Below are 13,024 nucleotides of genomic sequence, written 5' to 3'. Positions count from 1 at the left end.
TCCACCCCCCGGGGGCGGGGCTGTGTGCTGTGGGGGTGGAGCCTCCACCCTCTAGGGGCAGAGCTTCCACCCCCCCAGGGGCCAGGCCACCTCCTCTTTGCCGGCCCCTAACGGGGCCCCAGGCCCTGTCAGAGGCCGGGAAAGAGCCGGTGGGGATCGCCAGTGCTGGAGGCCTCCCCCTCTTTGTCGGCCCCTGACGTCAGAGGCCCGCTGCCGCCGCCGGAGCCCTCCTGGAGGACTCCAGCAAAGGAAACCGTCCTCTGGGAGGCCCGCTGCTGTCGCAGGAGCCCTCCTGGAGGGCCCCAGCAGAGGCAACGGGCCTCCCAGTGGCCCGCTGCCAACACCGAAGCCCTCTTGGAGGTCACCAGTGAAGGCAACGGGCCTCTGGGAGGCCCACTGCAGCTGCAGGAGCCCTCCTGGAGGGCCCCAGCAGAGGCAACGGGCCTCCCAGTGGCCCGCTGCCAACACCGAAGCCCTCTTGGAGGTCACCAGTGAAGGCAACGGGCCTCTGGGAGGCCCGCTGCAGCTGCAGGAGCCCTCCTGGAGGGCCCCAGCAGAGGCAACGGGCCTCCCAGTGGCCCGCTGCCACCACCGAAGCCCTCCTGGAAGGGCCCCAGCGAAGGCAACGGGCCTCCCAGACACCCGCTCCCGCCATCGGAGCCCTCCTGGAGGGCCCCTGCGACAGCAACTGGCCTCCCAGGGGCCCGCTGCGCCGTCGGAGCCCTCCTGGAGGGCCCCTGCGACGGCAACTGGCCTCCCAGGGGCCCACTACCGCCGTCAGAGCCCTGGGTGCCACCATTTTGGGGGGGGAAATGGCGGCGAAATCTCACGTGACCTTCCCTGAGGTGGCGCGAGACTTCGCCACTATTTTTTTGCCCAAAATGGCGGCGCCCAGAGCGGCAAAAAGCCGCAACTGGCGGCGGCGGCAGGAGCAGCCAGGGGCCGGCTCAAAGGCCTCTGCGGACCGCATCCGGCCCGCAGGCCGGAGGTTGCCGACCCTTGCTCTAGATTGTTAGATCAAATCACAGTGAAGCTAGTTGTTGGGGAAATGGTTGTACAGAACACATGCTGAAAAGATTATCTTATGTATCATAGAATACCTACGCATACAAATATATATATATATATATATATATATATATATATATATATCATATACTATTAAACCCTGAAATCTCAACACCACACATTATGATACATTATGCAGTAGGGCTTGTTGGTATATTTATAGAAAAGTTTTGGTATAAATCACACAAGCTGTAAAATAATTAGGGAAACAATAATAAAAATAGTTTAATCTGCCAATTAATTTGATGGAGTAATGAAATATATTAATCAGGACAGACACACAGTACAATATTCTGCCACTTGCAAGTATACTCACAAATAATCTTTTTAATGTCAAAGTCAATGGACTTAAGTGCAACATTTAAAAAAAACTGGAGTCATACTTAATTTTATAAGCTGTTTAATTATCCTGTTAAACCTTGAATGAAAAACTGGTCGCTATTCAAGGTGTTAAATGTTAAATTTTATGATAGGTGGGATCTAACAAGCTTCTGAAGGCATATAAAAGTACTGTAACATACTATATGTGAATTCTAAATTTCATCCCACTCCCACTCCTCAGCATACACTCTGTTTGAACAACAAACAGCCATATTATGGACCCCAGGATTAAGAACTCCCTCCTGAAATACACACAACCCTCTCACTGCCTTTCTAGATGGGCATGGGGATGTCAATTCTATTTAAGTGAGACTTTCTAGATCTGATTTCATCCTGAATTCTGCTTTAAGTGCCTGATTTCATTATTAACTGTTATTTAGTATTATATCAATATTTTGGTCAGTTACTTTGTCTACATTGGGGAGGGGGAAGCAAATTACAAAGAAACTATTATTACTATTATCACAAGTGGCTTCTGAAAATTCAGTTTCAAAAATAGTTTGCTAAATACTATGGGGTTTGAGAAATGCAAGCCCCAAGTTCTTTGTATCCTGGATCAAATATGCAACTACCTGACTGATCCTAAGTGGGAATGGGGGAGCGGAGTGGTGGAACCTACAGCTTGCACTAAAACAAGTGGTGTATGTGTGGTAAACTAGGAGTGGAACTCTTTTCTTTTATTGTTCTTACTCCTACCATCACCATCACAAAAAGCAATAGTGAGGAAATTAACCACACCATCTTATGGTGTAACTCAGTGGCTTATCAGATGCTCCTTGGGGGAAATGAGGGGCTTCTGATATATTAGATCCAAATCCAGCACCACATCATTTCAGAGCCCCTTCAGAACACTTCACTTCAGAGCATGTTGTCAATAGGAACACTGACAGCTACAGATTTATACCTCTGGAACTTTCCATGTGCATAAAGGGAACATTAGGGGCAGATTTTCCTAATATTTCCCAAGTGGCCAACAGGAGGATTAGGTTTAAGCTGTAAATTTTTAAGTCAACAGTGAAACAGCAGTTATTATCTTTTTTATTCAATATCTCTGAAAAGTAGAAAAAAAATTTTTTTTTACTGAACTCTTAGGTATAGATACTGAAAGGGCTCTTTGAATGTTAAGGTTTGCATAAATTTTTTGGTGAGCTTCTTATTCTACTACTATTTCTTCTATTACAGCAGCACCATGATGAGAAGACAAACTCCTGGCAAAATCTGTGCAAACATCAACATTTAAGAAACACTTTAAGAAATATTGTAGTTCTAAATTTTCAGGCCTCTCTTATAATGCACAAGTATTACCTGCATCTGAGGTTCTTTTACAATGTAATTTTTAAATACACATTACTCACACCTTAAACCAGATGATAGTAAAAGCATTGGGGGGGTGTTAAAGGTTTGTAAACCATACATGTCTGTTGGAAGAAATGTAAACAAATCCAAGCTGATGTATAATGTTTGGCAGACTCTGCAAAATATCAGTGTCTGTATGAGGCAATTTATTGTAGCAAGAAAAAGAATTCCTCCAAGCCTGCATCTGAATGGCAGACATAATCCGTTTTGAGACCACTTTAACTGTCATGGCTCATACTATGACATTCTGGGAACTGAAGTTTTATGATCCATTTGGCCTTCTCTGTCAGAGAGCTCTGGTGCCACAGAATTCACAGAATTCATGGCAGTTAAAGTGGTGTTGAATCAAATAGTTTCTGCAGTGCAGATGCAACCCAAATCACACTAGTGAAATCACTCAAAACACTGAATTTAAAATGTTACAGGGATTAAAATACAAACCTTTTTCTGAGCACCTTCCTTCTTTTTCTTTTCTTCCTGCTTTTTCTTTTTCTTTTCTTCCATCAAATGTTCCTCTTCTTGTGTTTGGTCTTTCTCCCTGTTTAAAAAAGGAGAATGGAAAATCTTTCAGAGTCAGTTGTTTCACAGGATGTTAGAAGCTTTCTACATTAAAATATATAGATCTATGTCTATTTCAGATTATCTTATGCCACAATAAGCATTGTAAAAACTAACAAACTACAACTCTACAATCAACAGTATTTAGACAGTACTGGTATTAATTAACAGCCCCAAAGCAATGAAATATATTAAATCATTCATATATATATATATATATATATATGTTCTACACAATGTGTACCTGCAGCTTAATTTAATAATTGAAGAACATTCCAAAAAAGTCCGCAGACACTACAAAACGTCTTTCAAAGGATTTTAATCGGGCCTGAAACCCTCTAAAAATTACAATTTTATTGTATTTTCAAGACGTATGAAGCACAAGAGAGCAAGAGTACATAAGACTCAAGAATTATCAAGAAATTTGGGGAGTGGATTGTCATTAATGCTGGAAAGAACAGGAAAAAAAATCACAGCTAACAACTAGAAACTATCTTCATTGTACTGGGGTTGCAAATTATACTTAAATGAAAAACCATTAATAGTACATTATAATTTGAAAAAGCAATTTGTGGGCTCAACTATAACTCTGAAGACCAGGGTTTGAAACCCTGCTCAGCCATGGAAACCCACTGAATGGCCTTGGGTAAGTTATACTCTCAGCCTCAGAGGAAAGCAAAGGCTATCTCTGAACAACCTTACCAAGAAAATCCCATGATAGGATTGCCTTAGGGTCACCATAAGTTGAAAACGATTTGAAGGCAAACAACAACAACAACAACAACAAATGTGACTCTGTAAAATATACTATAATGCTGTTTTCCAATAGGCTGAGTGACAACTCATTTTCCAAATCTCTTCCAGCTGTTAACAACAGCAATCTGTCTCATGGGTAACTAACGGTTTGTAATTGGCAAATTTGAGAAAATAGGCAGGAAGTCTGTCACTCTTTTGTCATTTTCACCCAGTGTCAGATATCTAGAGTACAAAATCCTGACCTGTTGTGATAGCAGTTGAAACTTTTGACCATATACCACAGCTCTGTGCAACCAAAATCAATGAACTTTGAATTATGTTGTTACACAGCCAGCAGCTATACCTTCTGCTAGAAGTAATCTTTTCTTAAAACAGAAATTTGTTCAAGACTCAATTATTTGTCTACGTTCAAGGGTAACCTCAATAGGCAGCATTAAAAGGAGGAAGGGAGGGGGAGACCAAAAAAGACATGCAGCAGCACCTTTAAATCTAACTGGCTTTTATTTTTGCATTACTTTTCTTGGATATAAACCCACTTCTTCAAATGGAGTATCAAGTGCACCATCTTCCTCATTTTTATGCTGCAAGAGACTAACATGGCTACTTCTTTAAAAACTCAGTAGGAAGATTTTTATTGGGCACAACTGGACACCAAACTGGGGATATACTGATCAGTGTAAATTTTATAGAGAAGTGGTGTGTGTGTGTGTGGACAAACTTTAAATGAAACATTAGGAAGGCATCTTGACTAATGGCTATAGAGGTGAGAATGTCAAGTGGACTAATTTTTAAATTTTATTTCTGATTACTCTTGTCCCTCCACATCTGCAGCTTTGACTTTTGCGGATCTGATTATTCATGGATTTTATTAATATGTTCTCTCTAGGAATATCTAGGTCTTCCTGTGCAACTCTATGGTCCACTTTAACCAAATGTCACACTGAAGGACCTAGAAATTCATAGAGAGGACACCCCACTAGCCATTTGTAGCTCCTCCAGTGCAATTCTATGGTCAATGTCTGGCAGATGTTGACCACAGAGTTGCACTGGAGGACCTAGAGATTCCTAGAGAGGTGTTCTCTCAAGTAAAAACACAGTGTTTTTGTTATTTGTGGTTATCCCACATTCACAGGGGTCCTGTGCCCCTAACCCCAGCAAATGTGGAGAGACGAGAGTATTTCCATTTAGAAGGAGCCAACAATAAGTGCAAATTTAATTTTACTTACTGCCTTTAACATTTTTTAACATTAGAAGATGTGAGGGAAGCTCAATAACCATCCATGATGAAATAAAAGTACATTACAGAACCCACTGGATCAGAAAGAACTTCCTAGAGATGTGTTTATCAGCACTAGCTCTTGACCAGCCTTAGACCTTTTTGCACTTTAGGACAGATGGATCTCTATTGCAAACAAGCCTAAGTTTCTTCAGGAAACACATTTTTTTAGTATTTCTTCAGCCAACGAGACAATATCCTGATAACCTGACAATGAACAGTTTGAAAGATACCGAAGGAGTTTTATTTTCCAATAGCTGGGACAAACCATAAACCTGCTAAACATGCAGAAGTCCAAAAAACAAATCATTATGTTTGAAGTTTACATGTAAACGAAGTATTAATGTTTAATAATTATGTTTTCTTATATCCCCTTACTAAAACAAAGAACACAGTGGTTTCATTCCTTTAGGTGAGGGATGACCACCACAGTCTAACAGCCTTCTGTAGATCCAGATGTTTCAAACAACATTATTTTTAGCACCACAGGAGGTGCTAAAAACCAGTACAATTTATTTCCAGAACAGCTTTTCATTTCATGGAATATAACAGATCTTATAAACACACACACACACACAAACCCAACTTCTGTATTCAAATCGCCACCTAAAATCAGGAGCGGACAACCTTTTAGCATTCAAGAGCTGCACATGAAAGTGGGATTTATGCCAGTAGTCACTTCCAGAACTAGCATCCCCACTTTCTTCATCCCCATATCATTGCCATCTCTCATATACTCTTCCTCTTCACTGCCATAACATTCCCTCAAGCTGACCATAAAAGAGCAGGTTATGAGCTTTAAGATGGCCCACGAGAACACTTCTAGCTGTAACCTGTCCTCTCCATGACAATCACACTGAAGACACCAAACTGGGTAGAAAACTTGATGAAAGTATGTTATGCAGAAGAATTATTTGGTAGAGGGGAGAGATCTGGGAGCTTGGGCACCAGGCAGGCCAATGTAATGACCTCCAAGGGTCAAATGTAGCTCACAGGTTGCTCATATACAAACAAAACAATCCTTGCATGTGCATATACAAACAAATATTTTAAGTCTTAAGTGCCATGCTGCAGTGAGAATATTACACTATAAAAAGGAAGCAAAGCCCAACCTAAAGTTTCACATGAAAATATCCGTAGGGAAAGCTGCTAACCAGTTCAGATTTCTCCATGATAAGCTGTTCCTGACATTCCTTCAAGGGTGATTGAGCAAGACCTTTATCTGCTCTAACCCGCAGAAGATGTACAGATAGGGTTGCCATATCCCGCCGGGGGGCGGGACTTTCCCGGTTTGGGGCGGGTCCGCACGGTCCTGCCCCGGTTTGGCCCCGCCCCCGGGACACCCCCCCCCCCACGCGACGGACGCCAGGCAGGGAAAGGAGCCTCACCTCCGTTCCCTGTTTGGCCTCCTCCGCCGGCGAGGGAAGCGGCCTGACAGCAGGAAAGGGTCTCGCTTCGGCAAGGCCCTTTTCCACTGCCTTGTCGCCTCCTCCGCCGGTGAGGGAGGCGGCCTGGCTCTACTCCGTCCTTCCCGGCCTCTATGGAGGCCCAAGCCTCCACAGAGGCCGGGAAAGGGAGTGGGGGCCGCCCGCGATCGCAGCGATCACTGTGATCGCAGGCGCCCTGCTCCCTCTTTCCCGGCCTCTATGGAGGCTTGGGCCTTGGAAGACTCCGTGGTCGGAGCTCCGGCCACAGGGTCCTCCAAGGCCTCTGTGAGGCCAAGGAGGCCGCTTGTCATCGCGGCAATCGCCGCAATGACAGGGGGCCCCCACGCTCCTTCCCGGCCTGGGAGCAGGCCAAGGCTTCCTCCCAAGCCGGGAAGGAGGAGGAGGACAAGGTTTAAAAATGTAGGACTTTTTTTTTTAATTTCCTGGCTAGGAAATTTAAAAAAAAAAGTCCTACATTTTTAAACCTTGTCCTACATTTGTCCCGGTTTGGAGGTCCTCAGCTATGGCAACCCTATGTACAGAGGCTGTATTTCAGGCTCTAGGAGTGGGAAGCTCAGAAGATCATGTTCTGGGGTTGGTAGTTCATATGCTGACCCAGGTACAAAGTGCTTCTGTCAGTTAAGTATAAAGGAAAGGCTAAATATAACTGTACTAAATATATCTAAAGTGTGAGCTACTATGCCATTTTTGAAATTTGATAGGCCAAATGATGAATTCCGTGACACAGACAACTAGTTTAGGTGGAAACACTGGGCCATTTTTCCAAGAAGCAAGAGGTATCCAAGCAAAGAAAGGGCTATGAATATCCAAACTGCTTATGGTACCCCCAAACAAAGCACTCAGACTATGAAATCAGTTTCTGTGAGAAATGTCAGGTGTTTAGTCTCCTTCTTTATAGTCACTATTTCCAGACACTATTGTGTATGTAAGGACTGGACTAGTGTCTTAAAAACCCAGGCTGTCATACTGAGGAGGGAGCAAGCTTGTTTTCTGCTGCTCCAGAGAACAGGACCCAGAACAATGGATGCAAGCTCCAGGAAAAGATTCCACCTCAACATTAGGAGGAACTTTCTGGCAGTAAGGGCTGTTCGACAGTGGAACACACTCTTTCCTCGGAGTGTAGTGGAGTCTCCTTCCCTGGAGGTTTTTAAGCAGAGGCTGGATAGCCATCTGTCAGGTATGCTTTGATTGGGAGTTCCTGAATGGCAGGGGGTTGGACTGGATGGCCTTTGTGATTCCTTCCAATTCTATGATTCTATATAGTAAAAAGCAAATTTTGGGACATCACTAAACTGAAGGTTACACTCATTTATAATTCCTGACCTTGGCAAATTACCTTTTGGGACTACAAATTCCAGAAACCCTGAGGCAACATGACCACCAGTCATGAGTTGCCATGCTGGCTGGAAGATTTTTAAAGTTGTAATGGGGGGGGGGGGTATTCTATCATGTTTCTAGAGTGCCAAATTGGATTTTGGTCCATCTTTGTTGGGTTCTAAGATGCAACATTAATGACACAAATAACACAATGAGTTCCAAGAGATCAAACGCAACCCAACCTGCAATTGCCCATACTTTGAGTTCTGTGTCTTGCCAGGCCAAAATATAACAGAATGTAAACATTTGGTTTGTACAAATGTGTGGATGGATACTATGTACAGCAACACCCACTGCTAACCCCTTAAAATACAACTGTTCTTGGCTGCATTCAACCTTTTCAAGGCTTCTGTTCACTGTGCACAAATTCTCAAAGCTAAGAGTGAGCAGTTCTGAGATTTGTTAAAGTGCTTCTGCATCTTGGGCCATTTAGTACTACTGGTTTAATTTCATTTTCTTTGTCATCAATAATAATAATAATAATAATAATGCCCCGCCTCTCCCTATGGATCGAGGTGAGGTTACAACCTGATAAAAACATAGAATACAGTCATAAAATCCAACAGTCAATTCAATAAATACATCAGTGGGTTATTTACAAAGGATCATCATAGCAAATAAGGGTAGTATCTTAATCAGGTACAGAGGGGTAAGCGTGCCGGAAGAGCTCCGTCTTGACTGCCTTCTTAAAGGCGTCCGAGGTAGTAGTAAGACGTATTTCTTCCGGCAGGCTGTTCCACAAATTAGGGGCAACGGCAGTAAAAGTTTTTTGGGAAGTTGCGTGCAACCTGGTAGTTTGTATTTCCAGTAAGTTTTTCCCTGAGGTTCTGAGAGCGCGGGGCGGATTGTGTAGGGAGAGGCGTTCCCACAAGTAACTCGGGCCCAAGCCATATAGTGCTTTAAAGGTAATAACCAACACCTTGTACTGTGCCCGGAAGCTAATTGGTAGCCAGTGAAGTGATTTTAATATAGGTGATATGTGATTTTAATATAGGTGATATGAAGGCATTGTATGCCTTCAAGTTGTTTTTGACTCACGGCAACCCCAAAGTGAACCAGTCTTGGAATTTCCTTAGCAATATTTACTCAGAGGAGGTTACTCAGAGTGGATAAAAGATTAATTCCAGTTTACCCAGGAAAGAGTACAAGGAATATTAAGTGATTCAGATAGTGGTGAGACTCCTACAACTGACATGTAAAACATATAAAGTATAGCATACACAGGGCTTAGAAAGGAGCTTTGATGACATTATGTAGAAGGGTCCTCTCACTGGCAACTATGTCTTCTTCAGAAGGAAGCAGACAACCCTTTTTCAGAAGGAAGCAGCTAACCTGATCAAGCACAACATTCTTACACATATAACAACAACAGGGAAGGATATATTCATTCAATACAACATGGATTCCTATGGAAGGACATAATTGTTGATTTTAAGGGCTTCATATAATTGATAAACCTAGTCAATCTCTTTCGATTAGCTGCAATTTTTGCCATCAGATACTGTGTTTTTTGTTAATTGCTCAATGAATTTCATGTCCCTTTTGATTTCTTCTTTTGAACTGTATTTATGAATTTAAGACAAAAAGAAATCTTCATAAATAGATACCAGTGCATCCAGAGCAGACCCTTCAAGAAAAGTCTTAATTGACAAGATAATCTGAATAAATTCTCCACAAAATATGTCTGAAAAACTTCAACACTGACCTATTATCTACAGGATTAGAGGGATTTTATCTACAGATTCTATTTATTTAAAAAAACACTTAAACTTCAAAGCTTTCCTAGGCACAGCATTTTCTAATACAGTCTCTCTAATCAGAGAGCTACAAACATTTTCTCGATTAAAATAGAATGTATTTTGAATGTCACCAAATTAATATGTCAATTACAAGAGGCTCAAGTGCCACTCACAGTGAAACCCTGTTTATTATTTTTGCATGGCGAGTTTAACAGTGCCAAACTATGGATGTTTGCTCCAATGAAACAATGGCATTCAATGAAGTTCAGTGGGATTTACTGCCATGGAAATGTGTTTTGCAACTTGAAACAGTACAAATTAAATCAGAAAAAGATACTATAACTTTAATAGAGCTCAGTTCTCATTAACTGATGTACATAATCACACTTCTCAGTACACTATTTAAATATGCTTAAAATAATAGAACTGAATCTCCAAGTAGTCCATCAAAGAGTAGCTTCAGCTAACATACCCCACATCTAATTAGCTACCAGCAAAATGAAAGAATTAAGGATTTCTGTGTTTACAATGTTATTTTTTTAATGGCTAATTACAAAGGTATGGATAAAAACTTATTTCATGTTGCTCATCCCTCCTTTCTCACTTGTTTATTTTGGAGCAAAGCAATTAAGCACTAGCAGACAGATGAAAAAGATCACTGAAAAATCAAGAATGTGGAGAATTTTTCAGTTTGATAGTGCTGTATCTAATGGGCTTTGAAACACTGAACAAAAGACTTACTGTCTGAGTGAATTGAGAATGGCCTTTAAGCTACCACAATCTCTTAGCAGGCTCCAAAATGATTTCCGTATTCATCTCAATGACAAGGACATTGTTTTGCACGCAATAATAATAATAATAATAAGTCTCCCCCAGTGAAATGGGCAAGTCAGGTTAAATGAGAGCTCCATGTGTATGTCTGAGAACCAATCGAAAACTGAATTGAGGAGGAAGGTGAACATCAACATCCTATAAACAATTCTAAATTTGGATGTCAGGGATCCAAACAACAGCAATGTTGGGAAGGGGGATCAGGGCTTAGATGATACCTTCCTAGAACTGACAATCACATATTCAGGAAGGGGAGAGGTAGTAGTAAAGGGGGAAGTCAAACTCTGCCAAAAATCTAAGGTGCAATAAATTCCTCACTTGCCTGGTAGGCAATTTTATTGTCCAGAAGGTGGAAGAGTCAACAATGAGATCAGCTATTTTATCCTAACCAATAGTGATGATTTGGTTAAAGGGGCGGAAGTGGCAGGATCCTTAAGTGGGAATAACCATTTTCTCCCGGAGTTAGTTATACAATGGAAAGGGGAATCCAAGCATAGTCAGACATGCATTCCAGACTAAGAAAGCTGATTTTGGTAAACATAGGGAAATAATGGGGCCAATCCCATGGTCAGGAATACTAAAAGATAAGGGAGTCCATGATGGATGGCAGCAGTTTCTTAAAAGTGAAATACAGAAGGCACAGTTTCAAACTGTTCCAATGAGGAACAAAGATGAGACATGTCTAAAGAAACTAGGACAGAGGTCTAAAGAACTTTAAACTGAGCTGAGATTTCAAAGGAACATGGACAAGAAATGGAAAAGTTGGGGGGATCACCAAAGAGGAATCAAATAGCGAGTTATGTGTAGGAAGAAGGTCAGAAAAGCTAATGGGCAGAATGAATTCAGGCTTGCTAGAGAGGTTAAAAACAATAAAAAGGTTGTGTTTTGGTTTTTTATTTTTTGTTAAGTCTGTAGCAAATGGAAGAACAAGGAAATGATAGGGTGGCTGAGTGGAGAAGATGGAGAAATGCTAAAGGGGACAGAGAAAAGGCAAAATTACTCAACACTTTCTTTGTCTCAGTCTTCTCCCTAAAGGAGAACAGTGGACAACCTGCAGAAAATGGAGCAAATGATGCAGCAGAGGAAATGCTGCACAGAGCAGGTAAAGAGATAGTACAAGAACACCTGGCTACTCTAAACAAATGCAAGTCTCCAGGGCCAGATGAATTTCAACCAAGAGTATTAAAAAGAATCGGTATAGTATTCTGTGAACCACTGGCAACCATCTTTAGGAATTCCTAGACAACAGAAGTCCCAGCAGAGTGGAGGAGGCCAAATGTTTTCCCCATCTTAAAAAAAAAAAAAAAGGGGGGGGGGGTAGGAAACAAATAATCATTGCATGACATTAATACCAGGAAAGATTCTAGAGCAGATTATGAAACAGAGTTTACAAGTATTTGGAAAGGAATGCCATGATCACTAAAATTCAACAAGGGTTTCTCAAAAACAAGTAATGTGAGACGAATTTTCTCTCTCTCTCTCTCTCTCTTTTTATGAAGTTACCAGCTTGGGAGATGAGGGGAATGCTGTTGATGTAGTGAATCTTGATTTCAGTAGGGACTATGACAAGATTCCGCATAATATCCTTGCAAAAAAGCTGGATATTATGCGGAATCTCCATAATATTGGGCTAGACAGTGCAACTGTTAGATGAATTTGCAGTTGGTTGACTGACCAAACCAAAGAGTACTCACCAATAGGTCCTCTTTATCTAGAAGAGAAGTGACTAGTGGAGTGCCAGGGGCCCGTTACAAACGGGCCGTTTTGTGTGTGGCGGAGCGCGCACTAGGGTTAGAAAGGGGCGGTGCTTCTGCACCCCCCTAACCCTAGTGCGCGCTCCGCACGCACAAAATGGCGGCGGCCGTTCCACACGGCCGCCGCCATGAGGACGTCACGACCGCGCCGTCTCTATACGGGGCGGCGCGGAAGTGACATCCTCGCTCTGCACCAGGGCGCCTAGTGCGCCCTTAGCGCAGAGCAGGAAGGAGCTCCGTTTCGGAGCTCCTTCCTGGTTTAGTCCGCTGGGCGCAGCCTTCACACGGTTGCGCCCAGCGGCCCAAAGGAGAAAGGGGCCAAGCGGCCCCTTTCTCCTCCTCCCCGCCGCCGTGGGGTGTCCTTGGGGCTTGAAGCCCCAGGGACACCCCTTTTCAGGCTGTGGGGAAGCGGCATTTTGCCGCTTCCCCGCAGCCTGAAAAGCGGCGGATCGGGGCCTCAGCGGCTGCCGTTCTCGCCAC

The 13,024-nt window shown here is 42.7% G+C and overlaps 1 protein-coding gene across 2 annotated transcripts in view; it reads right to left on the bottom strand.

The window, feature by feature from the left end:
* Nucleotides 1–13,024, bottom strand: part of TNRC6C (trinucleotide repeat containing adaptor 6C) — a 164,402-nt gene that overhangs the window by 133,173 nt on the left and 18,205 nt on the right. For both annotated transcript variants that reach the window (XM_089534920.1, XM_089534910.1), the window contains one exon: nucleotides 3,247–3,343. In XM_089534920.1, the coding sequence (XP_089391046.1) occupies nucleotides 3,247–3,309 (63 nt within the window). In that variant the 5' untranslated portion in view covers nucleotides 3,310–3,343. The remainder of the gene's footprint in view (nucleotides 1–3,246; nucleotides 3,344–13,024) is intronic.

This window comes from Sceloporus occidentalis, unplaced genomic scaffold (genome assembly GCF_023333645.1).
Source record: "Sceloporus occidentalis isolate IW3139 unplaced genomic scaffold, rSceOcc1.0.p SCAF_1, whole genome shotgun sequence".
NCBI classification, from domain to species: Eukaryota; Metazoa; Chordata; class Lepidosauria; order Squamata; family Phrynosomatidae; genus Sceloporus; species Sceloporus occidentalis.
This window is presented reverse-complemented; position numbering and strand designations above follow the sequence as displayed.